We start from the raw sequence: 26,905 nt of genomic DNA, 5'->3' as shown, positions 1-26,905 counted from the left end.
GCGTTTATTCTCTGCTTGTGCACAGTACATGCACACTTTTTGGTTTATATCTTAGAATAAAATATTTTCAAGCATGTAACATGTTTCCGTTTATAGTTTTCACGACATTTGCCATTAAAAAAGTTTGTTCTCAAAATATTTTTGTCTCTACTTTTTTATCCACGTGAGAACATAAAAATAATGGCATTTATATGACGCAATACATTTTCAGGGCTATAGTGCTCATGAAGCTGAGCAAACAAATGTATTTGAGATAGACCTATACACATACATACATACAAACATACGTATATACATACAAGTGTGTTTTTGTTATTAGCATATATGTCAATAAACTTCGGTGGAAAAAATAAGATTAATAAATTAAAGTCACACTTCTTTACGTTTAACCAAACCACACATTTCCCCAAAGCAGAGAAAACTCTCGGACAATATTCTCAATAAACGCACTATGTAGCCTCTGTTTACTGAAGGAACAATCTGTATCAATATCTCTGTCTCGTGCACTCTGTGAAAGGCCAAGTCTGGCAGTGACGTCAGGCTGTCTGCTCCCCGCCCCATGCACGCAAGCCCCGCCCACAGCAAATTCCCAGCCGACTTGGACTTGAATGAGGTAAAGTCCGTCCGTCGCGCCAGACGGCTGGGAAAAACGCCGGGAATACTGGAGCACAGAGCCCGGACAGCGGGACGGGGGTGGGGGGACGTCGGCTAAAGGCAAGCCGCAACGAAAGCCCCTCATAACCGCATGTAAAACAGAATCGTTACTGAAGAAAGCGGAAAAGCCTGCGTCAGTGTTTTTATTCGCCCGCGCGCGGAGGAGCGACGAGCGAGGGAGCGCGCGCGCCCGCCTCGTCCACGTCGATCCGCGAGATCGTTTTGAATGTTCGGCTTCATGGGTCTGATGAACGGAACCACGGACACCCACACCAATGTCTCCTGTACTTGTAACTGCAAGCGGTCCACCTCATTCCAGAGTATGGCCATCAGTAAGTATCTACACACGTTTCATATCCGTTTCGGCTGCGTTTTTCTGACGTAACGTTACTTCGAATCAGATCGAATCGATTTTAAATCGTGAGGAAAATACGGCAGTTAAGTTCAATTTGCTTGTAAACGTTGTGCCGTTTTTCATTTTAGAAAAACATCTCTGGTTGTTTTCTTCTTTGGTTGTTGTGAGGTAAAACTTTTCTAACGTTAATGTACAATCTGTTTAGTGAAGCTGACCGACTACAACCGTTAAGTTTAATAATAAAGTCGAATAATATTATCTGATTAGCATACACGCACTTATTCCTTCTGTTCTTCTGTTCTTAATAGTTATAGTTGACTTGGGTTGTCATTCGCAAAGAAACACTCAAGAAAATGAACTCGAATAACCGCATTTCTTTGGATTTATTGGTAGTGAACCTAATGTAGTAGTGAACCACATATTCAACATTATCTTATTAGAGAGTAACCACAGTTTAACCATGGTATTTTTAGTTAAACTATGGTAATGCAAATGGTTTTTGATCCGCTAGAAACATGTCTGGTTTTCTTCTACTATAATAAAACCATGCTATATGCAAACGAGGATGACAGGTCATCAAAATTTACATAAAAAAACATTGTAATATTGTCTGCTTTCATTATTTGTGTGTGGATAAAAGCCTTGTGTTTGGTTGTCAATAAACGATCAGATCATATGGACTGATATCTGACTGTCCCATTAAAGATCAACATAGAAATGAGGAGTGTTGATGCCATCGGGTGGGGTTGTTTGTCAGGTGTCTTGTGTAAGTGATGGGTCTCAGATCCTCAAGTGGGAGTTGCCAGACTTAATATTTTGTGTGTGTGACTAACTTATTGTTCAGACCTGCAAAGTCATTCACTCGATTAACCGTCTTGCCAAATCTGTCTGGAGTTTATAAATAATCTCTTGTAAGGGAAAAGCTGAACAAATAATAATTTGATATGTGTGTCTGTTGGTAAGACGAGATGATGATATCTGTATAATGGGAAATGGTCTTAAATTCCAAAGAGGAACTTGCAGTCCAGTATTGGCGTCTCGCTTCGTAATCACTCCTTGAAAAAAAATATGATTCCTTGTTATCACAGATCTGCAGAGAAAATGCAGCAATGCAACTGAAAATGGCTGAAAGGAAAGTCCAACGCTTACAGAATGGGTTTGTTAAGCCGTACAGCTATAATCAAGAGTTTATTCTAGTAAATATAAAAGAGTTCAGTCAACGTGACCTGAACTGACTGACAGATTCATTGGAGTTTTAAGGGGCCGTTGATGTTTTCAGTAGTGTGGGTGGTGAGGGATGAATTTGTGTAGCTTGTTTTGTTTTTTATTGTGAACATTAGCCGTTCGCTCAACAAAATCCCATTTTACAGAAGAGTCCGAGCCATACTGAATGTGAATCCGCTTGTAGCGGCTTGTTAGTGTGAGCGCTGTTTCTGTGTCACAGATGTGTGTCTGGATTAAGCAGTTTAAGGTTTTAATGTTTCATGGATGTTACAACGAAACTGACTCGTGAAACAGATTTAGATGCGTAGTTCTTATATCAACAGAAGATGCTCTTCTTGGAAAGAAGCCTAAATAGTAAACACAATGTATACTGATGGACGCAGTGTCGAAACATGTACAACTTAATACTGTAAACAAACATGAAAATAGATGTATTATAAAAAGATAAAAAAACGAATAGAAATTATATAGACTATTGGTTTAAGCCAATGTTTTTGTAATGACAATGGGATTTCCTCATTACTGTAAAGTTATATTATTAATGTAAAACAGATGAGTGACTTAACATCAATAAGAAGTCACCAGTTTTCAGTTTAACAAATGAGAAATAGTAATTGTCATAACAATAGTGGTACAAAATCTCAATGGCCCTAAAAATATACTTCCTCATCTTTAAGTTACGTTTTGTGTTAAAATGTGACAATCGTGTGGTTGAAGGTTCATGAGATTCATCAGCAAGCTGAATGTTTTACATGAGATCTGCTGAAGGATTGTTTGGGTGGGCGGTTAGCGAGAAGTGCAAATTATACGTGAGCAATGAGTTTTCTCATAACACACACTCCCCCACCTCAGATTTACGGGAACTGAAGCGTCTTTCCTCGCTGGTGCTGATGAGTGTCGATCAGCGAGCATCTTTATGCATCAGACCGCCCAGCGGCTCGGGTTCACTGTAAATCGCATCAGCTCCAGCTCTGTTGGTCTGTGAACCGGCTGCTGGAGATGTTCTGGACTCTTTAGGGAAAGAGTTTTTCCTACTCACAGGATGTTACAGCTGGCAGGTGGCTCAGTTGTCGAATTCTTTGTTTATTGGTTCAGTTTCCCTCTTGGGGTTGCTTCACCTTGTAAACGTGGTTTGCACACTTGGCAACTGTTTTTAGTCATGTAAACAGTGTTGTTGTCAGTTCAATTTGGAACATTCAAGACCAGGCTGTTATTAGTAGACCTTGTGTAACTGGAAAGCAGATCAATTCCTCGAAGTAGAAGAAGCTGCACCCTTTGTGTTTCTGTCAGATTTTTTGAATCTGAATTGTTCGCCCATGACCCTGTGAGGCAGGTTCTTTGCGCGTCTAACATCTACGTTCATGAGCACTGAGGAAACGTGCGGGACAGGAAGAGGAAACAGCTGTAGGTTGAGAGCCAGCATCTAAATAAGACCCGATCCCATTCATGATCCCACGACTGTGTCCTTAAAGAAAATTACAAATCTTTCATTATTATTCCCTCTCCTGTGATTTCAGACCTGTATCCTGTAATGAGAATGTTTGATGGATGTTTTTATCTACAGAGACATAATGATCACAGCTGGGCCACAGAAGCAAGTCTTTTAAGATCTTGTCGGTAACTCGTGTCTCATATTAGTGCGGACGGGCCGGGTTTGACTCACCGTTTCATCTCCTTTGCCGCTCCTGTGACATCACCCGTCTTACAGTTCAGTCATCAAGATCTGTGTGAAAGCTCGTCTGGCACTTGTCCTGACACGTACGGTAGCTTCATCCAGACCGAGCGTATCTCGTGCGGCGGTAATCTCAGCCCACCGTCATTCTGGGGTTGTGTTTGGGCAGACTGGAAGTCGTGCTGGTGCTGAATGTTCTGATGAAGATGCAGACCATCTCGTTTGTCTTTGACTCCAAGTGTGGTGAAATCTTTTTTAATTCTCACTCGCATGCCTCAGCTGCTTGTGGTTCGGATCGGGATGTGGTTACAGAAGATCCTGAGAAATCCTGAAACCTGTTTTCCCTCTGCTCTCATTTTCTCCTTATGAGAGGACCCATGTTGTTAATCTGCGTTTCGATCTGTCATACATGCACGTTGTGTGCTGTTTTTAACACGTAGCACACGGCCACACGTGCTGTTGGTCTGCTTGCATGAGATGGGCACATTAGTGTCTGAGATCACATGACTGTAAGTGATAAATGACAGCGAGAATCATCTTTCATTACTCTATACCATCAGTCTTCTGTACTCAAAGGCTGCGTCCCGATTAACTCACTCCTACTAAACACTTCAGCTGCGTCTTTTAGCTAAAGTAAAACCTATTTTGTCTTTTAAAAGCTTTGAAAGAATAATTCAGGCATTTTTAACATCACGGTTAGACTATTGCAATTCACTGTATTACGGGGTTAGCCAATCCCAAAATCCAAAGATTTGTAAAAACTTGAAGTTGTTGGGTTGGCACGGTTGTAATTTTGTCTATAAAATATTTTTAGACATTTGGTCGGTTGTGTGCACGTGCATATGTAGGAAAGCCTTACATCAGTATTAGGACACAGTTATGTTTTGTGTGTTGTGTTTTGTTTGCATTGATTTAATCTTTATTACTTGTTGTTTTCAAACTGCTCGGAGGGTAAACGGTGAAGCACAGTAACCAGATTACGAACAGTATGTTTGTGGTGGATAAAGAAGGTTGATGTCGGTAGATGTGGAGGAGATACACCGTGAGTGATTCCTTACACACTCTGCTGTGTGTTATCAGTTACAGACCATCACCCAGCTGCATCTATTCTTGTATTTGTCATCACTTCCTGTCTGTGCATGTGAGGTAATCATTAACCAGTCTGGCAGCATGCCAGGTAAGGGCAAAGCTAGTCTGGGATCATCTCTTTCTTTCTCACACTCTCTGTGTCTCACTCTCCCAAATTTTTTGTCCCTCTTTGTCAACGCATAGAAACAATAAATATAAGGGCTGTCACAGTGATTAAATAATCATCTGATTGTGGTTATTTGTCGTAACCACATCTATTGCGCACCTTAAGAATGCACAAGCTGGGTCGGTATGTGCAGCACTCTACATCCACCACCCTTGCTGTGTACTTACAACTTAATAAATTGACCAAAAATAAATGACAAATAAAAAACAAACAATCGATCGCCATAATTGCAATTATTTATCAGATAATTCTTCGATTTATTTGATAATTTATAAAACATTAAAAAAGTGTCCCTCTCTTACACACACACACACACACACACGTTATCTGTCTCTCTTTTGTATGTCTTTCTACTTTTTCTTTATCTCTGTCTCCCCCTCATTCTTTATCTCTCTCACACATTCTCTCGGTCGTATGCCGTGGTCTCCGCTCTGGTGTCCTGTGGCACATCAGCTTTTTTTCCCTGCTCTTCAGCAGATTGAAGGTGCTGGCGTGTCAACACGGATTTACACTTAAAATCATTTTGAGGATGGCAGTCGCCATGCCTGAGGAAATCCAACCTGAGGTCAAGTTCATCATCGGATTTCCACACATCTCACACCACACAGGTGCAGCAAGCGACATATAAACTAACAAGAGCAAGAGAGGTTTACTTGAAAATGTCACTGAAAATAAAAAGTGAATTGGCTTTGTTTTTAACACACCCACACAGCATTGTTGTGCATCATAGGGGATTTTAGACCGCTCAACGCCCAAGTTAGGATCACAGAATTGTGACGTGTAGTATGTTATTGTGTTGATATATGGTAATGTGTGTGAGAGTTAAAATTTTCTTTGTTTTCTGTGTGACCTCACACAGACGCTCTCACAGGCAACTGAGGCTCGAGCCATAAATAACAGCCAGTGGGGGTACAGAAACACCCCTGACACCCCCACACAAACCCAATTAAACCCCCACCACAGACAAATTCCCACTGTTGACATAGTTTGTCACTATGTGTGTTACTTCCTGTGTCTGAGTTCAGTGTTTTCATTCAGTGTGTGTGTGTCAATTGTTTGAAGTTACTGCCTATGTAGGTTTTTTCAGATTAGACACTTATGAGGTTCCATGAATGTAAGGATGCTGCCTGTGTCTCATTCAAAGAGAGCTACTTTCTCTGTGTACTATTAGAGATGCTTTAGAATGATCACTTTTACTTTTGCATTAATTTGGGTATCGGTTCTTAAATGTCATCTTGTTATAAACGGAGCGTTAAATAAACTCTGCATTCTACATTCACTATAACGTGACATCCTTTGTGGAATCTGTATTTCAATTTTGTATTTGCATTTTGTATACTGATGAAACAAGTTAAAGCAGCTTGTTGTGTTTGTGGTGTTTGTATGTGATGTATGTGTGTGTGATCTGTACATTTGTTGTGTTTGTTTGTAGTGTGTATGTGATCTGTCTGTTTGTTTGTGGTGTGTGTTCTAAAGGACAGAAGCCAGTGTTTGTTCTCTGCAATGAACTGCCCTTTGTTCTAGCGTCTAGACAAGCTGTAAAAGAGCATACAGTACACACACATACACACACACATCACAGACACACACAGCTGACAACACATAACATGCATAATTATCAGAGTGCGTGGGGGGGGTTTCTAGAAGCACGCATGAACATTCACTGCTTACATATAGCATGTTCATTATGTGTCCTATGTGTTCATATGTGTTCTGCTTTTGAGATGATTTTATGTCACTCAAAATTTATGAAAATTACACAGTCATGTCGCCAAAATGAGACTCTCAGTTTTGGAAATCTGTGTATGCACACACCCCCACATTTAACACACACACATGTTAGTCTGGCCGTCACGTCCGAGTCCTAATTACTTGTCTTAGATTAATTCAGACGTATGTAAATGAGTGTTTTAAATATGAGACGCTACAGCTGCTGGAGGGTGGGGGGTGTCTGAGGTCATAGGTCAGAGGTCAGTGGTAAGACCAGCCGGGGAGGAGCTTGACTCTGTGAATGAATGCTTGTGTGTGTGAGACACTTAATCAGACTCCGTATGTTTGTGCGATATCAGCTGAGCACTCATTCACTGCCATTGTGATTCCCTGTCAGACATTACATGAATAAAGACAACACAAATAACAACTAAAACTTTCATAATGACATCAGATGTCAATTTGTGTGCTCATAAACCATCACAAAAACATCGGTCGTATTTGTATATCATAGCTTTTTTTATATACACTACAAACGTGAAATTGTAAAAACAAAATAAGCAAATTTTTTATGAAATATATATAAAAACATAAATGTGTGTGTGCTGTTGAATGACATCATTATCTCTCTCTTTTTTTTTGTATAACTTCGTCGGTCTCTCTCTAAAGTGCAACCCTTTTGTTTCATCTTAACCCAAATCATCTGCACATTTGTTTTTTTATTTTAAGTCACATGATTTTCCTCTTTCAGTTTCCCCCGTTCACCAACACTTCCCGTGTACACTTAAAAGCTCAACTAAAATGACCTTTGTTCCATTTAGCAGCGAGATCTGAACGTTTCTGTTTGACAAACGAGTCTGGGAAGAGTTTGTTCCGCTGCGTGTTTTTACATGGGGTTGTTTTGTCTGGCAGACGTGGTCACGTGACTTGGAAGCAACGACGTGTCTGTTGGTAACAGGTACGACAGCTTTACATTTTATCGGGAGTCTGCTTTGTTTTTGAATAGCTGGTCTGGGGTCTGTGTTTAAGTGTGTATGTGTGTTTGTATTTGGGACCGTATCTTTGCATATGTGCGTCTAGCCACTGCCTTATTAGAATATAATAACAACGAGTGTCTTGTCGACTATATACAGACCAACAGTGTGTCTTAATTCACAAGATTTCGCCAAACTCTGAAAGCATACTACAGTGTTGAGAGGAGTCCATACTTTTGAGTGTGCTGTGATGGCCGGTTGAACCAAGAATGATAACGATAACTATGATGATAGCATCCACGCAAAAGAGTAGAGTGTGTACTGTCTGTCTGGGTAAAGCCGCCATTGATTTCACACTAAAACAAGAGCAGAAATCCAAGCTTATCCAAACACATTCCAGACGTCTGTGTGGCTTGAGTTGAGTTTACACAACCTCAAATCTCAATTTCTTAGAACTGGTAACAACAGTCAGATTTAATTTGTAGCCCATCAGGATCATTTTTGTTTGTCATTATTATTAAATTTAAACCACTTATAATTCATGTATAATTAATCGTGTCTGTGTCAAAGGCTCTGGCAGGTTTATTTTGATGGATGTTGAAATCTCTCTCACTGTTTACATTGCATTTGAAGTATAGCGACGTTATGAAGCTCAGGCTGGAGTTTATACGACCTCTGGAATGTTCACTCACACAGGGAGGAGAGGCTTGGAATGTTATTTTGCCCCCGGGGCAGGAAGGTGCACCTGGCATCTGCCCCAAAAACACAAACACTGCCTGTAAAGAGCATAAACGAGCTGAAAATGTTTTGAAGATTTTCACATCTCTTTCACCACTGTCACAAATTCATCAAAGAAATTGTGTCATTGTTATTTAAAGATTTATTTTGTTCGTGTGTCTATATCAATGTTGTAATTTGCAACAATTTTATTTGGCAATTTTAGGTTGCAAAATATCATTTTATTTGGCAATTTGATGTTTTTCAGCGTTTGTCCCCATTGCAGGTTTGTGAAATCTGTGAAAATGTTCCAGCTAGTAGCTTCATCTGGTCTAAACTTAAAATGAAAATGTGAATTAGACCAAAAACATATTCTATCATACAATGCTGGAAAATCAATTCTTTTAAATGTTGGGATTATTGTTCTGATGTTTGAATGCACAAAATGATCAATTTCAGTTTTTCATAAAATGACACAAAGACTTTGGCCGCCCGGACCTATCTTGCGGCCCCATTCCATGCCACAGCCCCCAGTTTGAGAACCGCTCGTCTAAACAACACTTTTGGTTGAGCCAGACTGACCTCCAGTCTCTTTCCGTTTAAAACATATTTTGCATTGTTTACCATGTTTTCAACACAGCGTGTCTGAGCGGCCTCGCATAAGCACGCACGGCATGTTTAGACTGATTCGACCGGCCCATCTGCACAGTCCCCCGACCCTCTTTAGACCAAAACAAACGTCTGCTTATCCAAACAAGCACTTCAGAACTCGAAGGTCCTTCACAACGCCCAAACACACACTGAGGCCGTCCTGGTTCCGTCCCAGGGATCGCAGGAAGTCACACTGAACTAAACAGATCTGAAGTTTGTAACGCAGGCGTGTCTGCATTCGCTCTCAGTCAGACACCCAGAAAGTTCCCACAGACACCCAGAAAGTTCTCAGAGACACCCAGAAGGTTCCCACAGTCGAGTTTCCCTGCCAGGGCAAGCGCTCGTAAGTCAGTGGGAAGCGGGTCTGTCTCTCTCTTTGTCTGTCTCTCTGCTTCGTCATTCCCATGGAAATTCGCAAGCAAATTGTGACCCTCCATGACCTCTTGCTCTCTCTCTCTCTCTCTCACACACACACACAGCAGTCACCACACCCCATTCACCAGGGTGTGCGTGTATGTGTGTGTGTAGAGATCAACAAACACAGCACAGAAAAAACTGACCAGATCAATAAAATAAGCCATACAGACACACATACATTTGTCTAAATGAGGATATGCGATAGTTTCTGTTTTTTATATATAAGTGCTTGTAATCCTTTTAGGATATTCCCAAAAAGAGGTTTAGTTAACTTTAGCTCATTCATGGGGACAGTTTTGTCCTCAAGCTGAAGTTAAGTAAACACACTCATCTCTGTCTGTCTGCTCTCTGCTGTCTGGCTCGATTCTGACCGGTATTGACCCGAGACACAGACGGTCTCACCCCTCATGACTCCTCTCTGACTGTGTGTGTTATATTAAGGAACATTAAATTAAATTGAGTTTGCTTATTTGTCATATAGGAGACACCTTTGCTGCACTGAAATAATGATACTTTAAATAACTTAATTAAATTATGGACAGTGGTTCCACACAACAGAAATATATTATCTCTGCTCGAGTACTTAATGTGTGATGAACTAAACTGAACTGAGTAAACTTAAACAACCATGTCCAAATATGTTTCTGTTACACTACTTTAATACAATTCAATTAATTTATGTTGTGTTAACTTTATTTTTTAAGTAAATTGAACAAGCATCAAAAAATTATTTTGATTTACTTGATTGAAACATGTTAATTCAAAATGTAAACATTTAGTTAAGCCAAAGCATTACTGCTTTTAGTCCGTTTAACACAACACAATTGTGTTTTAACATAAAACCTAATACAATTGTGTTAAAACAAAAGGAATTGTTTAAATAAAGTGAATGGTATGGTAAAATCATTTTTGTGTGAAATGATGGTCTTGTCAGCTTTCTTAGACTGTGAAAACTATATAAAAGGAGCTCATAAAAATACAAAATAATATAATGAGATAAAAGTAGGAAGTGTTTGTGACGTCCTAAATGTTTTTTATTTTTTTATTGTAAGAATAAAACGAAGAGAAAACAGAAAATGAAATGCTCATGGTTGACATTAAATATAAAGGAGCATTTTACATCCTGGAGGAAGTGACATCACAGTTTAGCAAACTCTGATTTATCACCATTATTTTTGCATGGAGAGGCTTTATATCAGGATTGACCTCGAGACTGACAAACTTTGTCAGTCCACCCTGATCTGACAGGAATTTATTTGACATTGTTGCACATTCGAATATTCGTACAGTGGAAGCTCCACCAAACATAAGATTAAAAACAAAGCAATCCCTAAACCCAACCATCTCTGGCACAAAGGATATACTAAAATATAATGTGAGATTGTATGAAATCCTATCCATTGTGAAAAAAGACTGCTGGATTATTGGTCAATCACATAATTACATTTAATTACATGTAACCCTGAAATATTTCATGTAAGCACACAAATGTCTAGTTTTTTTAATCACATTTTTAAGCTTAAATGGCACAATTTTCTTTATTTTTGGATAAACGTGGCAGTATGTTGGCCGAGATATTTCTTCTATAGATCTGTGTTTGTGTTTTTATCACTGTGTATCCCAGACAATGAAGTTAAGAACAATCGAGCATCATGAGATGTGGGTTTATACCACAATATATCTCTGTCTGACACCCCGGCCGTGGCATATTTCACATCCGCACCCGTCAGCTGTCTGGACATCTTTCTGTTTTCATATGCAAAACCGAGTCACCGAGACAATTCAGTCTAGACCCAACAACCGCGTGTGCGAGCGCTCGGCCCCTCCCCCCAGTTACCCATCTGCCTCATTTGCCCCGGTTCATTCAGAGTGAGAGATCTGGGCGTGAGTTTGGGGTGGCTGGGCTTCACCTCGATCCTCATTGAGCTCTTGTGTTAGTTTGACTCTGGATGTAAGAGGAGCCACTTGAGAAGCAAATGTAGCAGCATGCAGCTCCATGCAGGCGAGGATCTGCAGCCGTGTGCGCAGACGCAGTGCCAATGTGAGTCCTAGAAGTTTGCTTTTTTTAGCAGTTGATGGATTTAAGGTTTTGTTGGGGTGTTCAGACATTGCGAATAGTTTGTGTTTTATAAGAAGAATTGCTTGAGAAATGATTCTTGAATCGGTGAACGTCAGATTTTTCTAGCTGACAGTCTCCAGTGTTTTACAAATTGCGTCATTTGCTTGGGATGTACAATATATAAAAAATATTGCAAATGTGCATATGCAGTGTTTTGCAATAACAGTGTTAGATTTGTTGTTGTTTTTTAGTAAAGCAACAGTAAAAATGGCTGCTCACCCATAGGAGTTTTAGTAATGCTTTTTGTTTTAAGAAAGAGTATGTTGGTTATATAATTTTGCATATGCAATTTTGCTCTTAGTATGTCTTGAACGCAGTCTGTAAATGTTTTCTTACTGTGTAATATCTGTGCATCGCTGCCTGAACCTTGAACCCGAGATTCAGAATGACTTGAATTCAGTTTTTTGAAGTCTTCTGTTACGAGAAAAAGGAGAACTGAAAGCATTATTAAATTAATAGTAAAATGAATGAACAAACACACAAGAATCTGTTAAACTTATCATTCATGATGTACAATAAAGCTTCGCTCTGTTTTTTTGGTCAATTTCAGCTGCATAGATTCTGTGCCGATAGGATTATGAGTGTTTGGTCTCATTGATAGTTTTAAACGAAGTAATGCCATGTTTGCCAAGCATCAGAAATGTGTGAAGTCATTGACACACAGATGGATATGTGCTTAATATTTCAAAGCTCTCAAAACTGCACAGTATGTTTATAGTTTTCCAAACAGCCTTCAGTGAGATTTGAGGAATAATTGCTGTGTCTCTCTGTTTTTGTAGCTCAGCTGGAGTTTGTGCAGATTCTGGTGATCGTTGTGGTGATGATGATGATGGTGGTGGTCATCACATGTCTGTTGAATCACTACAGACTCTCTGCACGATCTCTCATATCACGCCACGGACGGGCACGTCGACGTCACCTGCCCCTGCCATCGGTAAGAGAAACAAACATGTCCACAACAGCTACACAAACACACAAACGCACTCTACTGTCCCCGACAGCTTCATTCACACACACTAATGGCCGTCTGACACAAGGCGTCAAATAACTGTTGAGTCGCTATTCTAATTTTAGGCTTGGTCACATTATCAGACTTGTCAGACGTGACTCATGTTAGACAGTGTGTGTGTGTTTGGTCATCTTTTATTTGTGTGTCTGTGTGTGTGTCCGTATTTATCTTGGTAGAAAAAAATTCAAAGACATACTTTGGTTTCCTGTGATTGAGCATCAGCCATTCACATGATCAGCTGTTTGATCTCACTGATGAAATTCTGACACCTGCTGGTTATGTTTTAGAAATGCTTGTGACCTCAGGATATGATATATTTTGCCCTACATTTGTCTCAATTCATACCAGATGCATCATTGAATATCAATTTAAACAAAGAGAAACAAAAAACAATATTTCATAAAAAAAATCTGCTGTCTTTCTTTGGTTTGTCCGTCTCAGGAGGGCAGTTTGTGGTCATCTGATTGTACAGGACCGTCTGGAGCCATGAGTGAGGTATGTTTCACTGTCTCCTCACGCACAGTCTCTCTGTTTTATCCTGATGTCACGCATGCAGTTTCACTCGTGCGTTTCTGTCTCTCCAGCAGGTTTATGCTCCTCGACCGCCCGACCACGTCCCTTCTTACCTGCAGCGTGAACGTCTGTCCCGCCTTCAGCCCACCTACCCCTACTTGCCGCACGCCATCATCGACCTTCCCCCGACCATCCCGCTGTCAGACGGAGAAGAACCACCGCCATACCAGGGTCCGTGCACTCTCCAGCTCCGAGACCCAGAACAGCAGCTAGAGCTCAACAGAGAGTCGGTCCGTGCCCCTCCTAACCGCACCGTCTTCGATGGTCCGCTCATCGACGCGTCGCTGTGCCCACCGAGCGTGAACGCGGGCATCAGCGCTGGCAGGCTAGAGGGAGCTCCGCCCGCCTACAGTGAAGTAATAGGGCACTACTACCACCCCACGTCTTTACAGCACCACACGCCGACTCGACCCGGCACGGTTGCGCCTCTGATGCAGGGCGTGTTGCAGTCGCCCCAGCTCATCTGCACGGACAGCAAAAACGCTCCCGCAATAAAGAGAAGCACAAAGCTCAGCAGGTCTGACATTACCGTGGTTGATGTCAGAGCAAAGCAATGTTGACACGGGCTGCGGTACGAGAGACTGATGCAGCCGAGCGCTGGCGTGAGGGCTAACTTCCCTCAGAGTGCTTCCTGTTTGCCAGGGTAAGGAGAAGCAGTCATGCAAAAGACTCGAAGCGGCTGCCCGTTCTCTTGCCAGTTTTTGCTTTCATGACTCATGACCTTGATGCAAGGTTTCAAACTTTCTATAAATATTTCTGTGTTATTTGTCGTCAGTGCTCTTGAAATACTCGGACAAGCTCCCAAACGGAGAGTTTGCCTCTCAGCATCCTCCACTCTTTTCCTAAGTGATTTTTACATTTACTTGCTTGTCATTGACCACGGTCACAAATGTGATGCGGTCCGTGTGTGAGGTGCCAATAGCTGTTGCATTATTTACCCATGCCGTACGCTTCAGAAGAGAGCGGCTGCACGCAAGCGTTTTGTTTGATTTGACGCAGATCATGCTAAGTTGAACTGTGCCGCGCACGGGTATATTCAGTAATGTATGTGTGTATATAGGCTACAGTATAAATATATATACATGTGTATGGAAAGCAGAAAAAACGAACTTAAAAAGCACGATTTTAGAGTTATTTATATAAATGTCTAAAATTGCACTATTTTTAACAGCAGTCCACAAATCACGCGGGTCTCCTGGAAAGACATTATTTGTTGGACTGAAGTTTGTGTTTGGAGCGTGTTGAAGCGAGTGCGTTGACCTGTTGCCCTTAACTACAAACCCATCGATGAGGACGGATCTATCGAACACCTTTGCTTCACAGCTCGACTGAACAAATCAGCTGAGGGTTCTAGTGATCAACCGAAGTCGTCTGAACTAGTCGTGGAACTAGTGGAAGAGGCTTTAAGAATACTAGTTTGTAGCGTAGTTTAATATCAGAGCCCTTCAACTCTGTGTATTTGCCTTAAGCTTGATTTTAGATTCTAGAGCTGTGCGTCAGCTACATTCACAATCATTGATGTTTCCAGCAGAAGTCCCAAACGTGGATGAGATTTCTTCTGCTCCTGTCCAGCTCGGGCGTCTCTGAAAGCACTTTAAAGACGTGGGAGGAAATCTGTTTTGTTGAGAGGGGGAAAAATGGAAAGGAAATAAATATGCAACTGCTCCCTCGTTGGTTGGAACTTGTGAAATTCGCTGGTACACAAGCAGCCCGTCTGATTCTGAGTCAGTGAATCAATCAGTATGGAACACAATCTCATTCATACGCTGCCAAATAATGACTCGCGAGACGGTCGATGGGTTTGCGTCCAGCTTTTGGTGAAGTCCCGTGAATCATTTTAATTCCGACCAATGAGGGAATATCGGGTGGAATTTTGTTCATTTTTACTCTAGGGAAACGGCGCTAAAAGAAGGTCAGCCTCAGGCGGGTTACACTTATCAAACCCGTCTCCGAACACATGATCTAATCTAATGAAAATGATCCATTCGAATAAAATCATCTCTTGGCTAAATGAGTTTCTTAAAGGAACAGATCACCCAAATATGAAAGTTCTGTCATCATTTGGTCACTCTGCAGAAATAAAGTCATGCCTCTTTAGAATGACATGAGTGTGAGTTTGTTTTTCATTTTGGGTGAACTGTCCCTTTAAGAGTGTTTAAATTGATAACCCTCTCTGCAGTTTGACAGAGACGCCCGCCAGCGTGTCCTGATCCGTAGGTCACGTTAGCTGGCACCCGGTCAGCCAATCAGGTAGCGGCTAACAGGAAGCGATGTTGTATGGATGGTGATGATATGGTAGTTTAGTGGAGAGAGTTGCAATATACCGACTATTTGCCTTTTGATAATGTAGTTTGTTGTTTAGTTAAAGATAAAGTAAGTTGTTTCTGTTGCTTTTTCTCGTAAAGGTCATGTTTTTGCGTTCGAGGTTAATGCAAGATTTATTATGTTTTTGTATGCAAATAAATAATGTTAACTTACTCTTTGCTTTAGTTTCCTTCAGATCGTTTCATTGTCAGATATTGTTTAAGAAAATAGTTCAAATGTGTTAGTGTCCCTTCTCAAAAAAAAAAGTTCATATCTCTGTGTGCCTTCGAGTAGCCAGTAAAAAAACCCATGTGTGTGTGTTTTTAGTGCATTCTGTTGCCTTCATATCCAAAACTGCCCCAATAATTTAAAGATGTTATCATACAAATCTGCATCAACATGCATTTATGTACTTTTGGTTTTGGCAAAATTTAAGCACAAATTCGTTCACAAAACATTTAGGCAAATAACTGTTCCTGCATTTGAATCAGGTTCCAGTTCATCTCTGTGTCGCTTTAAGCTCAGTTCAGACGAATCGGTTAATCTGGAGTCACTTCGGTTTCATCACACACTTTTGGGGCTTTGTTTTAGTTCATCTGTTTTGTCGGACTGTGATTCTCTGGGTTCTTAATCAAATAACAGGAGCTTTCCAAGTTAAAAGACATTTCCAAAGAAGCACTTTCTCTGTCAAACCCTTTAACATGGGTGAAGGGTCAGAATGAATCATTATCTCTTGTGTGTCTTGTTTTAAGAATTAAAGTGATGCTAGCCATTTATCATTTCTGTGCGTTTACAGTATGAACATGATATTTTCTCTTTCTGTCTGTCACATGTATGTGCATGTCTTCAGCTGTAATCACCACACAGACGCCTGTTATTGTCAACAATAACCATTTACTTTTAACTGTTTTGTTTATTTTTATTTATATCATATCCTGAAAAGTGTTACCAGATTTGAATCGATGTTGCTATACGAGCGGGGGGGCAGTGTTTAAAACACACCAGGTTATACAATCTGATACATTTCAATTAGCTGCCAATTAAACAAATAAACATTTTATAAAAATACATTTAGTGTATTTTTTTCTGTTTTATCAGCATTTATTCACATACATCATAACACTGAAAATAACATGGGTAACAAAAATGATACCAAGAGGTCCTACAGCCTCAAAGGATGCCCAGTTTTTAAGAAAGTGAAAACACATCTTGTACATGTTTTTAACAGTAACTTTAACAGTAATACAGATGCTTGTATTAAACATTCCACATTGTGGGTTGAATTAGCTGCTTTTCAATAAAAAAAAACACATTCAAATGTCTAGTTTTGCTCATATACTGCAGTTAGTGATGAACATGAAAAATATATTTTATCTTTATGATCACTTCACAATAAAAATGTGTTGCTTCTAAACGTTTCAGATTTTGGTTTTTGGTACAATTCATATGCTTGTATATGTGCAGTTCTGCCAGTAGGTGGCGATATAAGACATCAGATTGAATGCACGTCTGACGTAAAGAGTTCACCAATTATTCCAGTAGATGTCAGTCTGCTGTTGTTTTAGATGCTGTATTGTTCTAAATTTTATCTATAACAAGCATATCAAAGCAATAGCACATTTTATTCAAACAGGTGGAGCTCAACGATCAATTGATCAATACACTGAAGTAATTGAACTAAATGTGTAATGTACACAATAGTGGAATTGACAATAAAATTCAGTCTTACTTTTAATGCATGCATTAATGTAAAGTCAGTTAATAATAGAACTTTATGTAGTTTTATATGATTTATTTGAATGAATTAAGTCGTTTTGTGTCTATCCATGAATCATTTAACTAAGGTTGATATAGGATATAGAAAGTAATTAGTAATAAGTTATTAAACACTTTTTGGAGAGTGTAATTTGAATATGTAATTAGTATCTAGTAATTAATTACTTTTTCAAAGTTACTTGCCCAACACTGCATGTCACGGTCAGATCGGTCTGATTTTGGGGTTACTGAGAACTTTCATCTAATTCATCCATCATGAGCTTGTGTTCCAATGTTAGTTTTTATTTCCATCTCTCAGATTCATGACTTCTACAGAACCGTTTCAACTTGCGCTTATCTATTGTAGTAAACGAATCTAAAATATTTTTTAATCATTTTGTAGTTATTTTCAGTCTTTTGTCCAACTAAACTTTCATTTTTAAATGATGAATCATTCCCACAAAGCATAATATTTCATATTTAAATATTTAAAAAAAAGAGATGGATAGTGATTAGATTGTCAGCTGTCTGGCCTTGATGGTGTAACGTGGGACTTTATTCTAGTAACGTGAATCCAAACAGGTCTCGTTTGAACCAGTTAAGTGAAGTGTAGATAAGTGCAGAATGACTGATTTCTGTCTGGACTCTTGAGCAACACTCTCACCTCAAGGGCTCTGGATGTCATAAATGTGCTCGAAGTTACATTAGCTAAATATTAAACCTTTGACACGTTCTTAACAGAAACTGACATATTTCTGTTATTATCTTGGAGCAAAACAACAGTCGGTTATACATTATTCTGTGTGCTTAACCCGTGGCGAACCGTTTTATGTCTTTTTCCGCGAGGAAGTCATTCATCATCATTCATTTATCGCGAGAGCACAAATCTGTGTGTTCCTTAAGCCTCGCTCTCGCGATACTTTGCAAGTTCGAGTCCTAAACAGCATTTTATCATGTATTTTATTTTTATTCATACTCATATTCGATCATGTATTAAAAATAGACATTTTCGGATTACTTCTTTAAATTTGAATATTATTTTATGTTTGCATGTTATTTTCACTCACGATTATAATAATAATAAGAGGGGACCACCTAGTGCACTGCGCAATTTAAACAAAATGTGCACATTTCTTATAAACGTCATGAAGTTTAACCTCATGTGGATTGAACTAGTAGATATCAGGAATCATGAACTTTGACTTGTGTTTGGAAATCAGTGTCTAACAGTTATAGGTGTGATAAGCTCAATGTTCCCCGAATGCAAGAAACTTCCATTCCAAATGCGTGTAAATGCAGAAAATGGTCAGAAAACAGGAGGATGTGTTTAATTGTCTGTTCCTCTACAGCTCTGAGTATTGGACATAGGGGTGAGTTAATGTCTAAAGAGCTGTTAAATGCATAACTCACAGGCAGATAAGAGTGAGAAAAACATGTTGTTGTTGCTCTTGAAGTTGGTATTTCCATCAGCAGAAACTGAACGTTCATCTGTGATGTGTTTGTTCTTATGAGAGATTGTAAACATGTATTTTAGTCAGTTTAGTATTTACATATTGTATCAAACAGGTTGATTATCTATGATGATTTATTTTAAATTCAGATCTTGAATGTTTTATAGTTCAGCTGTTATAATGAGTTATTATAGTCATTAATATATTATATCACAATTGCATATTCCTTCTCTATGACTTGATTATGGACCCAGTCCAAATTCGATGTCCTCTCTGTTTGGCAAGAGAACAATTTCAGCGTCACTAGCTTGTGTGAACAGTGTGCGCTGACGTTATTTGAGGCCAACAGGCCAGAGAATGTGTCCCGTTTACCCAGCATGCTTTGCTCAGGACTGATAAGTGCTCACCTTTGAAGTCCTTATTTTCACTGTTGCAGGATAGTGTGGCATTATCACAGATATTTCTGAGTTTACGCAAGTTTGTTCAGCGTCACTCACTGACATGAATGAACTTCATTTCTTTCCTTGGTGTGATGCAACATCGTGTGGGACGGACAGCCGGTGTCCTGCAGAGTTGAGCTTCAACCAACATTCAGCCGGCCTGCACCGGATCAGATCAGAACAGGTTCCATGATCATAAAGAGATAATCAGTAATTCAGTAATGCTAAATCCCATTTGTTAAAGAGATAGTTCACCAGAAAAATGAATGTTATTTTATTGTTTATTGCCCTCGTGCCATTACAAACCTTTTGACTTATTTTGCAGAACACAAATAAGATATTTTGAAGAACGTTGGTAACCAAACAACATTGAACCCCATTGACTTCCATGGTATAGACACAAAACCTCTGAGATATTTCTCAAAATATCTTCTTTTGTGTTCCGCAGAAGAAAGAGTCTTATACAGATTTGACCTGACATGGGGTTGAATAAAACATGACAGAATTTATTTTATGGCTGAACGTTCCCTTTAACATTAAAAGCAGAATAGTTGTTAGCTGTGAAATAGTGCTATACTCTTTATTGACTTAATGCTGTGTACTGCACTTAAAAAAATACATTGTTGTCGGACAACTTGTTAATTTTGCATTGTTTTACAATATCTGAACTTTTGTCACACATTTTAAGTCAAAGAAGAGATGTTAAAAAATAGTTCATTTATCATTCTGGAAATAGAAGGCAAAGTCATGTATTGTGGGAGAATGTTTTCTATTCCACTGTAAACACGTTTGTCATTTAGATGTAAAATAATGTAAACGTGGTACAATAAAACATGTTTACTGTAAAATAAATACAGGTGCTAAAAAGTGCCATCGAAGAAGCTTTTCTGGCTTTATGTTTCCATAGAGAACCTTTAACCATGACAGAACCCTTTTGTTTTAAAAAGGTCCTATGCAGTGGAAATAAGTTCTTCAGACTATGAGAAGGTGAGAGGTACATGGTACTTTTAAAAATGTCACATTTTATTTTTATAGATGTAGAGTGAAAAATTCTTCTTAAAATTAAATGTTGATGTTCCCATAATTCTTTGTGTGACTTCACATCTGTTAATATTTATTAAACTAATTGCTTCTTATTTTTTATCACACTGTAAAAATAATCAGTACTCTTAAAACATTAAGTTCTTTTTTTTTACTTTTGCAACTGATACATTGATGTAAACAAGCATCAAGTCACTAGAAATTTTTGAGCTGAGCTTTTTACAGTGTGCAATTAAGTAAATAAGTGTGTATTATTTTACATGTTGTTTAGTTATTCCTATTGTGTTTCATTATAATCAACTGTGCAGAATGTTTTAAAACGTGTGTTTTTTGAGCAGTGCTTTGACTTGAAGACCAGTAAGTATGAGATTCTTGATCTGATCTATGTATGCAAGTTTTTGACAAAAGTAACATATTTATATTTGTAATCATACTTTAATTCAGAGACTTAGCCTATCAGTAAAAATATTATATTCTTAAATTTCTAATATTAAAGGAATTTCAAGTCTTATTGATCATCGACCCATTTAAAATGTTTTAAAAGGAAGATGCACCCAACATACGCTTAAATAACTTTTATTCATATTTTACAATTGACATCATAAAAGTCGTAGAAATATAAAAATAAATGACAACTTTCAGATAACTGAAATGGTTACACTCACACATGAATGAGCAGAATAAAAACCTTCGATAGCTTAAAGTTCGTCACTCGGAAGTAAATATAAATGTGAAACATGGAGTTGGACATAACACATCAATAAATTATCATGATAAATACAAATAAGTCTTCTTTAAAGAGCACACATCAGATATACTCTGCGTCTTCTGTGGATAACAGCAATGAGACATTTTAAGATTGGAATGAAATAAAGGCTAAAACAACAATTAATAAGCTATTCCTCTCAACAAACTATAAAGTAAACACTTTAACCAGTGTTTCATTTCTCGTGTGTTTCTCACAGGTGTCCCACTCTCTGAGCCAGCAGCTCGAGCTGTCTCTCCATCTCCTCGGGCAGATCTTCATTAACCTCTCGGTCAAAGTACGTTTTGATTTCTTCAACTTCCTGAGTCCAGAACTCCGGTGAAAGATCGAAAAGCTGGTGCAGATCCACGTCCTCCGTCAGACCGCTGAGGTTCAGAGAGTCGTGTGCGGGCACGTACCCGACCACGGTGGGCATCGCCCCTGCCTCTCCGTTTATCCGCCGGAACATCCACTCCAGTACTCGAATGTTCTCCCCGTACCCGGGCCAGAGGAAGCGTCCGGACTGGCTCTTCCGGAACCAGTTGACGTGAAAGATCCTGGGTAATTTGGCGTCGGGATGTTTCTCCATGCTCAACCAGTGAGCGAGATACCGACCGAAGTTGTAGCCGAAGAACGGTCGCATGGCAAAGGGGTCGTGCATGATCACCTTTCCTGTACGGAAGCCAAAAAAAAAAGTTTTTGATTCTGTAAACAATATCTGTGTGATTATTCAGAAGTTGAAAATTCTCATCTCACCTTTGTGCTCAGCAGCGGCCGTGGCTTCCGATCTCATGGCGGCTCCTACAAACACTCCATGTGCCCAGCTGAATGCCTCGTACACCAGCGGGACGCCCTGCGGCCTGCGACCCCCGAATATAATGGCTTCAATGGGAACGCCCTCTGGTGACTCCCACTGCGGGTCGATGATGGGACACTGCCCAGCCGGGGCGCAGAAACGAGAGTTTGGATGAGCGCACGGTTCACCTGAAACACATGTGAGACAATATAAACACATGGAATATGTAAAGAGCTTCGACATTGAGATCGAGCGCTGCTACCAACCATCCTCGGCCGTCCATGGTTCGTTCTTCCACGATTTCAGCGTCACTCCCTCTGGAAGATCCTCATCCATACCTTCCCAGTAAACTCCACCGTCGCTGGTCTCAGCCACGTTGGTGAAGATGGTGTTTCGGTCGATGGTCTCCATGGCGTTCGGATTGGTTTTGGTGGAGGTTCCCGGAGCCACACCGAAGAATCCGTTCTCCGGGTTGATGGCTCTGAGATTTCCTTTAAATACACAACGAGAGAGCATGAGCACAACTGAACTCATTTCATATATTTCTACTCAACGATTATTTGTTTGTTTGCACCTTCTTTGTCAAACTTCATCCAGGCAATATCATCTCCAACACACTCCACTTTCCATCCGGGTAAAGAGGGTTTCAACATGGCAAGGTTTGTCTTTCCACAGGCGCTCGGGAACGCAGCTGCAAAGTATTTCTTCTGTCCAGCGGGGTTGGTGATGCCCAGAATCTGCCCAAAATGCATCAACATTTAGTCCATTTAGTTTTTATTTGAGTAAATTTTCTACTTTTCAACTTTCTACGCTTTGGGTTTCCCACACTCACCAACATGTGTTCGGCAAGCCACCCTTCCTCTTTGGCGATGCGGGAGGCAATTCGAAGCGCGAAACACTTTTTTCCCAGCAGTGAGTTTCCTCCGTAACCACTTCCGAATGACACGATCTTCCTCTGGTCTGGGATGTGAGCGATGAGCGTCAGGTCCGGATTACACGGCCAGTTGTTCACCAGCGGCTCTATGACAGAATGTTGAACATCACTCGCTGTTCTTCATTTGTGTGAACAGACCCAAAGCCATTTAGACCGTCGACTTACTCTTCAGAGGCAGAGGACAGCCAACCGAATGCAGGCATCTCACAAACTCTCCGCTCGCCAAAGCGCTCAACACAGATTTGCCCATTCTGGTCATGATCCTCATGCTCGCCACCACGTATGGAGAATCGGTCAGTTCCACTCCGATCTTAGACAACGGAGATCCAACCGGACCCATGCTGAAGGGAATCACGTACATGATACGACCTACAAAATAAACATGATTATGATGAATATGTCAAGTGCACAGTACAGGTTGATGTTTTTGTGAAGGTCCCGCACCTTTCATGCATCCAGGGAATCGGAGGTTCATGGCTTTGTCCCATTCTTCTTGAGACATCCAGCGTCCGAGCTGACTGACCCCAGATCCGCGGGGGGACGGAACCGTGTCTCGCTGCTCCGGAGTCACAATGACCGTCTTACTCTCAACACGAGCCACATCGCGAGGATCGGTGCGAGCCAACCAGCTGTGACGTGAACACCGGTGATCAGTAAATACACATTTAGATCTTCTAAATTCACAGAGAACTAATTATATGACTGAGCACGATTTAAACATCCATCATACCAGTTATTGTATTTAGGCAGTTTCTTAATGACACCCTGCTCTTCTAACAGAGCGAGAATAGCCCGGTTCTCCTCTTCAGAACCATCACAGATGTGCAAGGCGTCGGGCTGACACAGGTTCACGCTGTTCTCAATGAACTCTCTCAGGGCTGAGCTCAAAGACGCCAAATCCCCCTGGAGCACTCGTGTTCCAGTCTGGTTCCGTGACTGCTGCTGGGGAGGCATGATGCTGAGAGATGCTGATGATGCACAGCAAACTAAGAGAATTCAAGGGTCCTCGTGGGAGTCCTATAGCAACGAAAAAAAAGAAACAAACAGGAAGCGTTTAATAAAATGTCTCTTTAAAAGTACAGCGTTGGCCAATTCTACTGTATATAATACTACTGTATATTCGAGTATTTATTATTCTAATTTATTTTAAAGAATACAACGATGTTATAATCGTATAAAAACAATTTATTACAAAGGTAATGCTTTGAAAATACAGTAATAGCGCAGTAACATTTGTCACTTTTTATTTGCCTCATAAGATTACACTGCTTGTTTTTTTATTCAAATTAAAATAAATCTAGAAAAGATTAACAAAGATATATGAAGTTGTATTAAAAAAAATATATAACTATGTATACTACATTTCGTTACACTGTACTTGTATATGTGTAATGACAATAAAGTTGAATCTAATCTAATCTATAATAAAGAACTAATATAAATAATATTTAAAAAGCTCCCTTTTAAAAGACATTTGCTTAAAATAAGTTTTATGAAAAGTTTTACCTTAGTGGTGTTGTAGAAAGAGTTGTTCTAACAGTTCTTCATCAGTCTGTATGGATGGGGAAGCTCATGAATGTTCTGTACATTGTGTGGGACAGTTAGTGGTATAAATACCCCACAGCTCTGGAGGAGGGGTAACACACACACACACACACACTCGTACGTGCCAAACTACTAGGCCATAAAACACACACGACAGGAGACAAAAGTCAAAAACACGCCGTATCTTCTGACAATCATTGCATCACCCGAGTAGAGCACCCATGTGAACCTGAGCCGAAGAGAACTGACCTGTTACACACACGGCCGTGACGCGACAACTCCCGGCGAAGCGTCATCGTGTTACGTCATGAGCAGTCGGATCTCCGCACTCTGATTGGTAGCTGAACTGGAGGCTCGCCTCAGGCTGACTCAGCAGCTGCTGCACTTGCTTCCTGCGCTTTCAATTTAAAAATATTTTTTGTAATTAATATAATTTGTTACTTCATTAATGTCACACTGATAAATCCATTTTTTTTCTTTAGATCGTTATGTAAAGTTTTGAGTGAGGACTTTGAACAGAATAGAGGCTAATTATTATGTATTAACGTTTTTCTTTCCTATTCCTTAATTTTCTTGATTTCAAAAACTTTGTCTTTATTTTAGCAGACATGTTTTTTTTTTGTACATCTAAACTCTGTTAACTTTATTTGTTGCCTACTTCTACAGAGTACATGTTTGAAACGTTACATTAAAGTATATTTTACAAAACTATATTAAAATGACTTTTAAATACTCATTGTCTCTATTATTCCTTTTTATATTGTCGTTGTCGTTCTGTTACCATCCAAGAAAGTGATTTAAATGTTCGGATTATCAAAAGAACAAGTTGGCCTTCTGATATCAGTCCATTTTAAAATGTCATTGACATGAAGTTTTTTACGGTACAGTTACAACAATGCGAACTTTGATTGCATGAAGAATAAGTTGACAACGTGTAATGCACACTGGAATTATTTGTCATTTTAAAAAGTAGATTGTGCATAATTTTCACTACATGACTGGCCTTTAAAAACAAGACAACCTAATAAAATCTTTGGAGGAACATACATGTCAAAAACAAACTCAAATATTGAGGAGGCGTGACACCCTTATCAAAGGACTTGTACTTGTTTTGCTAAAGCCCCTTAATGTACATGCCTCACTGAACACAAAACACAGAAAACATAACAACCGGATGAGTTTAACAACTGCTCAATAACATCTGATAAGGTGTGATAATTCAAGTTAATGAACAGCTGTCTATTGTAAAACATCTTTTTGAGAAAGTTTTACGTTTCTGCTTTTTCCTAGCTTTTCCAAGTGTAATCTCATCCTTCATGTAACTGTCTCCCAAATTGTAAGCAATGGTTGGAGACCAAAATGCATGTATGTTTTTTTTAAACAAGTGTAAATTAATTTTTACTGTAAATAAGACAAAAATGAGAAATTCATATTTCAGATCCTGCACTTTGCTGTTGTGGAACTTTGTGATATTGAGCATCTCAACTGCTTTGTAATAAAAAAGTCAGACATTCTCCCTTTGAAACCCATGATGCTCTTCTGAACTTTTGCAGATCCTGCTGGAGAACATGGATCCACGGGTTTGGGTAAGCAACTTTCCATTAAAGCAAGAGGGGAAGTTTAGCTTTATGTTAATGTTGCTTGCTTGTCATGTTGTATAGAATCTTTTCACTCAGTTGTTAAGACTCCATTGGATATTCACAGTGGTATCATGTCTTGACTTTAAGCTATGGAATTTTTAAATGACTAACGTGAGAGAACGTTTTAAATAGTAAATTCATAAATTTGTGTGCTCCAGTAATATTTATAATACAGTAAACCCAAACAAATGCCAAACAATCATTCATGAAATGTGTTTTTAATTTATCCTAAAGTAAAGGACAATGCAAAACATTTGAGCTTGAAACTTTACTTTATCAAATGAAGAAATAAAGTGATTTTCCAGAGATTCATAAACACTCAGTGCCAGGTGTGTAATATATTACATATGCTGCAGCTATCAGCTGCACTTCATTCAGGACGTCTTGTGAATTGTGAGTTTATGACAGACAGAGAAACAGAAGATAACCATTGTAACGGTTATGAATGGATACTCTGTGTTATGTTGGAACATAAACAACATGATGATTACCCCTGCTTTCTGGGTAATTATTTGCCAAGTATAAGATGTGCTGGTCTTTGAACTTCTGTGTGTTGTTGATGTATAATGACGTGATAGTGAGTGAATGTAAAGCTATAGGACAAGTTTAAAGGACAAGAGTAAGATGTTACAGACGCATGGAAAAAAAACTGCCTCTGAGTTACCAACCAGTAACAGAATTATCATTATGTTTGTGAATAAACATACTGCTTACATAGGCTAAAAGAACAAGTTCAATCTATTGAATTGTTATGCAATTCAAATGTATGCATCTTTATGAGAGTTCACAATGGTCTACTTATTGCTCAATTCCAGAGTGTCTTGAAATCGTTTACACAAATATATGTAAAAATGAATTGTTCATTTTAAAGATTCAATGTTTGAATTAGCATACGTATGAATAAAGACTAATAAAGAGGTTTTT

At 39.4% G+C, this 26,905-nt stretch overlaps 2 protein-coding genes across 4 annotated transcripts; one reads left to right on the top strand and one right to left on the bottom strand.

The window, feature by feature from the left end:
- The first annotated feature begins 598 nt into the window (after positions 1-598).
- pmepa1 (prostate transmembrane protein, androgen induced 1) lies at positions 599-16,702 on the top strand. 3 transcript variants are annotated; one of them, XM_056750979.1, is made up of 4 exons: positions 599-986; positions 12,528-12,682; positions 13,199-13,252; positions 13,345-16,702. In XM_056750979.1, the coding sequence occupies exons 1-4, from the start codon at positions 881-883 to the stop codon at positions 13,888-13,890; spliced, it is 861 nt and encodes a 286-aa protein (XP_056606957.1). In that variant the 5' UTR covers positions 599-880; the 3' UTR covers positions 13,891-16,702. The 3 variants fall into 3 exon arrangements, with proteins under 3 accessions (XP_056606957.1, XP_056606955.1, XP_056606958.1); XM_056750977.1 differs by having other exon boundaries at positions 13,342-16,702; XM_056750980.1 differs by lacking the exon at positions 599-986 and adding an exon at positions 7,677-7,828 and having other exon boundaries at positions 13,342-16,702.
- Positions 16,703-20,881: 4,179 nt separating this feature from the next.
- Positions 20,882-24,578, bottom strand: pck1 (phosphoenolpyruvate carboxykinase 1 (soluble)). The gene is made up of 9 exons (XM_056751554.1): positions 24,303-24,578; positions 23,527-23,813; positions 23,241-23,425; positions 22,962-23,165; positions 22,695-22,882; positions 22,437-22,599; positions 22,129-22,353; positions 21,823-22,050; positions 20,882-21,738 (listed from the first exon to the last, which is right to left on the bottom strand). Exons 2-9 carry the CDS (start codon positions 23,748-23,750, stop codon positions 21,281-21,283), a joined length of 1,875 nt encoding a protein of 624 aa, XP_056607532.1. The 5' UTR covers positions 23,751-23,813; positions 24,303-24,578; the 3' UTR covers positions 20,882-21,280.
- Between the last annotated feature and the right edge of the window lie 2,327 nt (positions 24,579-26,905).

Source organism: Triplophysa dalaica, chromosome 6 (assembly GCF_015846415.1).
Source record: "Triplophysa dalaica isolate WHDGS20190420 chromosome 6, ASM1584641v1, whole genome shotgun sequence".
Taxonomy (NCBI): Eukaryota; Metazoa; Chordata; class Actinopteri; order Cypriniformes; family Nemacheilidae; genus Triplophysa; species Triplophysa dalaica.
Note: the sequence above shows the minus strand (reverse complement) of the source record. Positions and strands in the feature narration are given on the sequence as shown.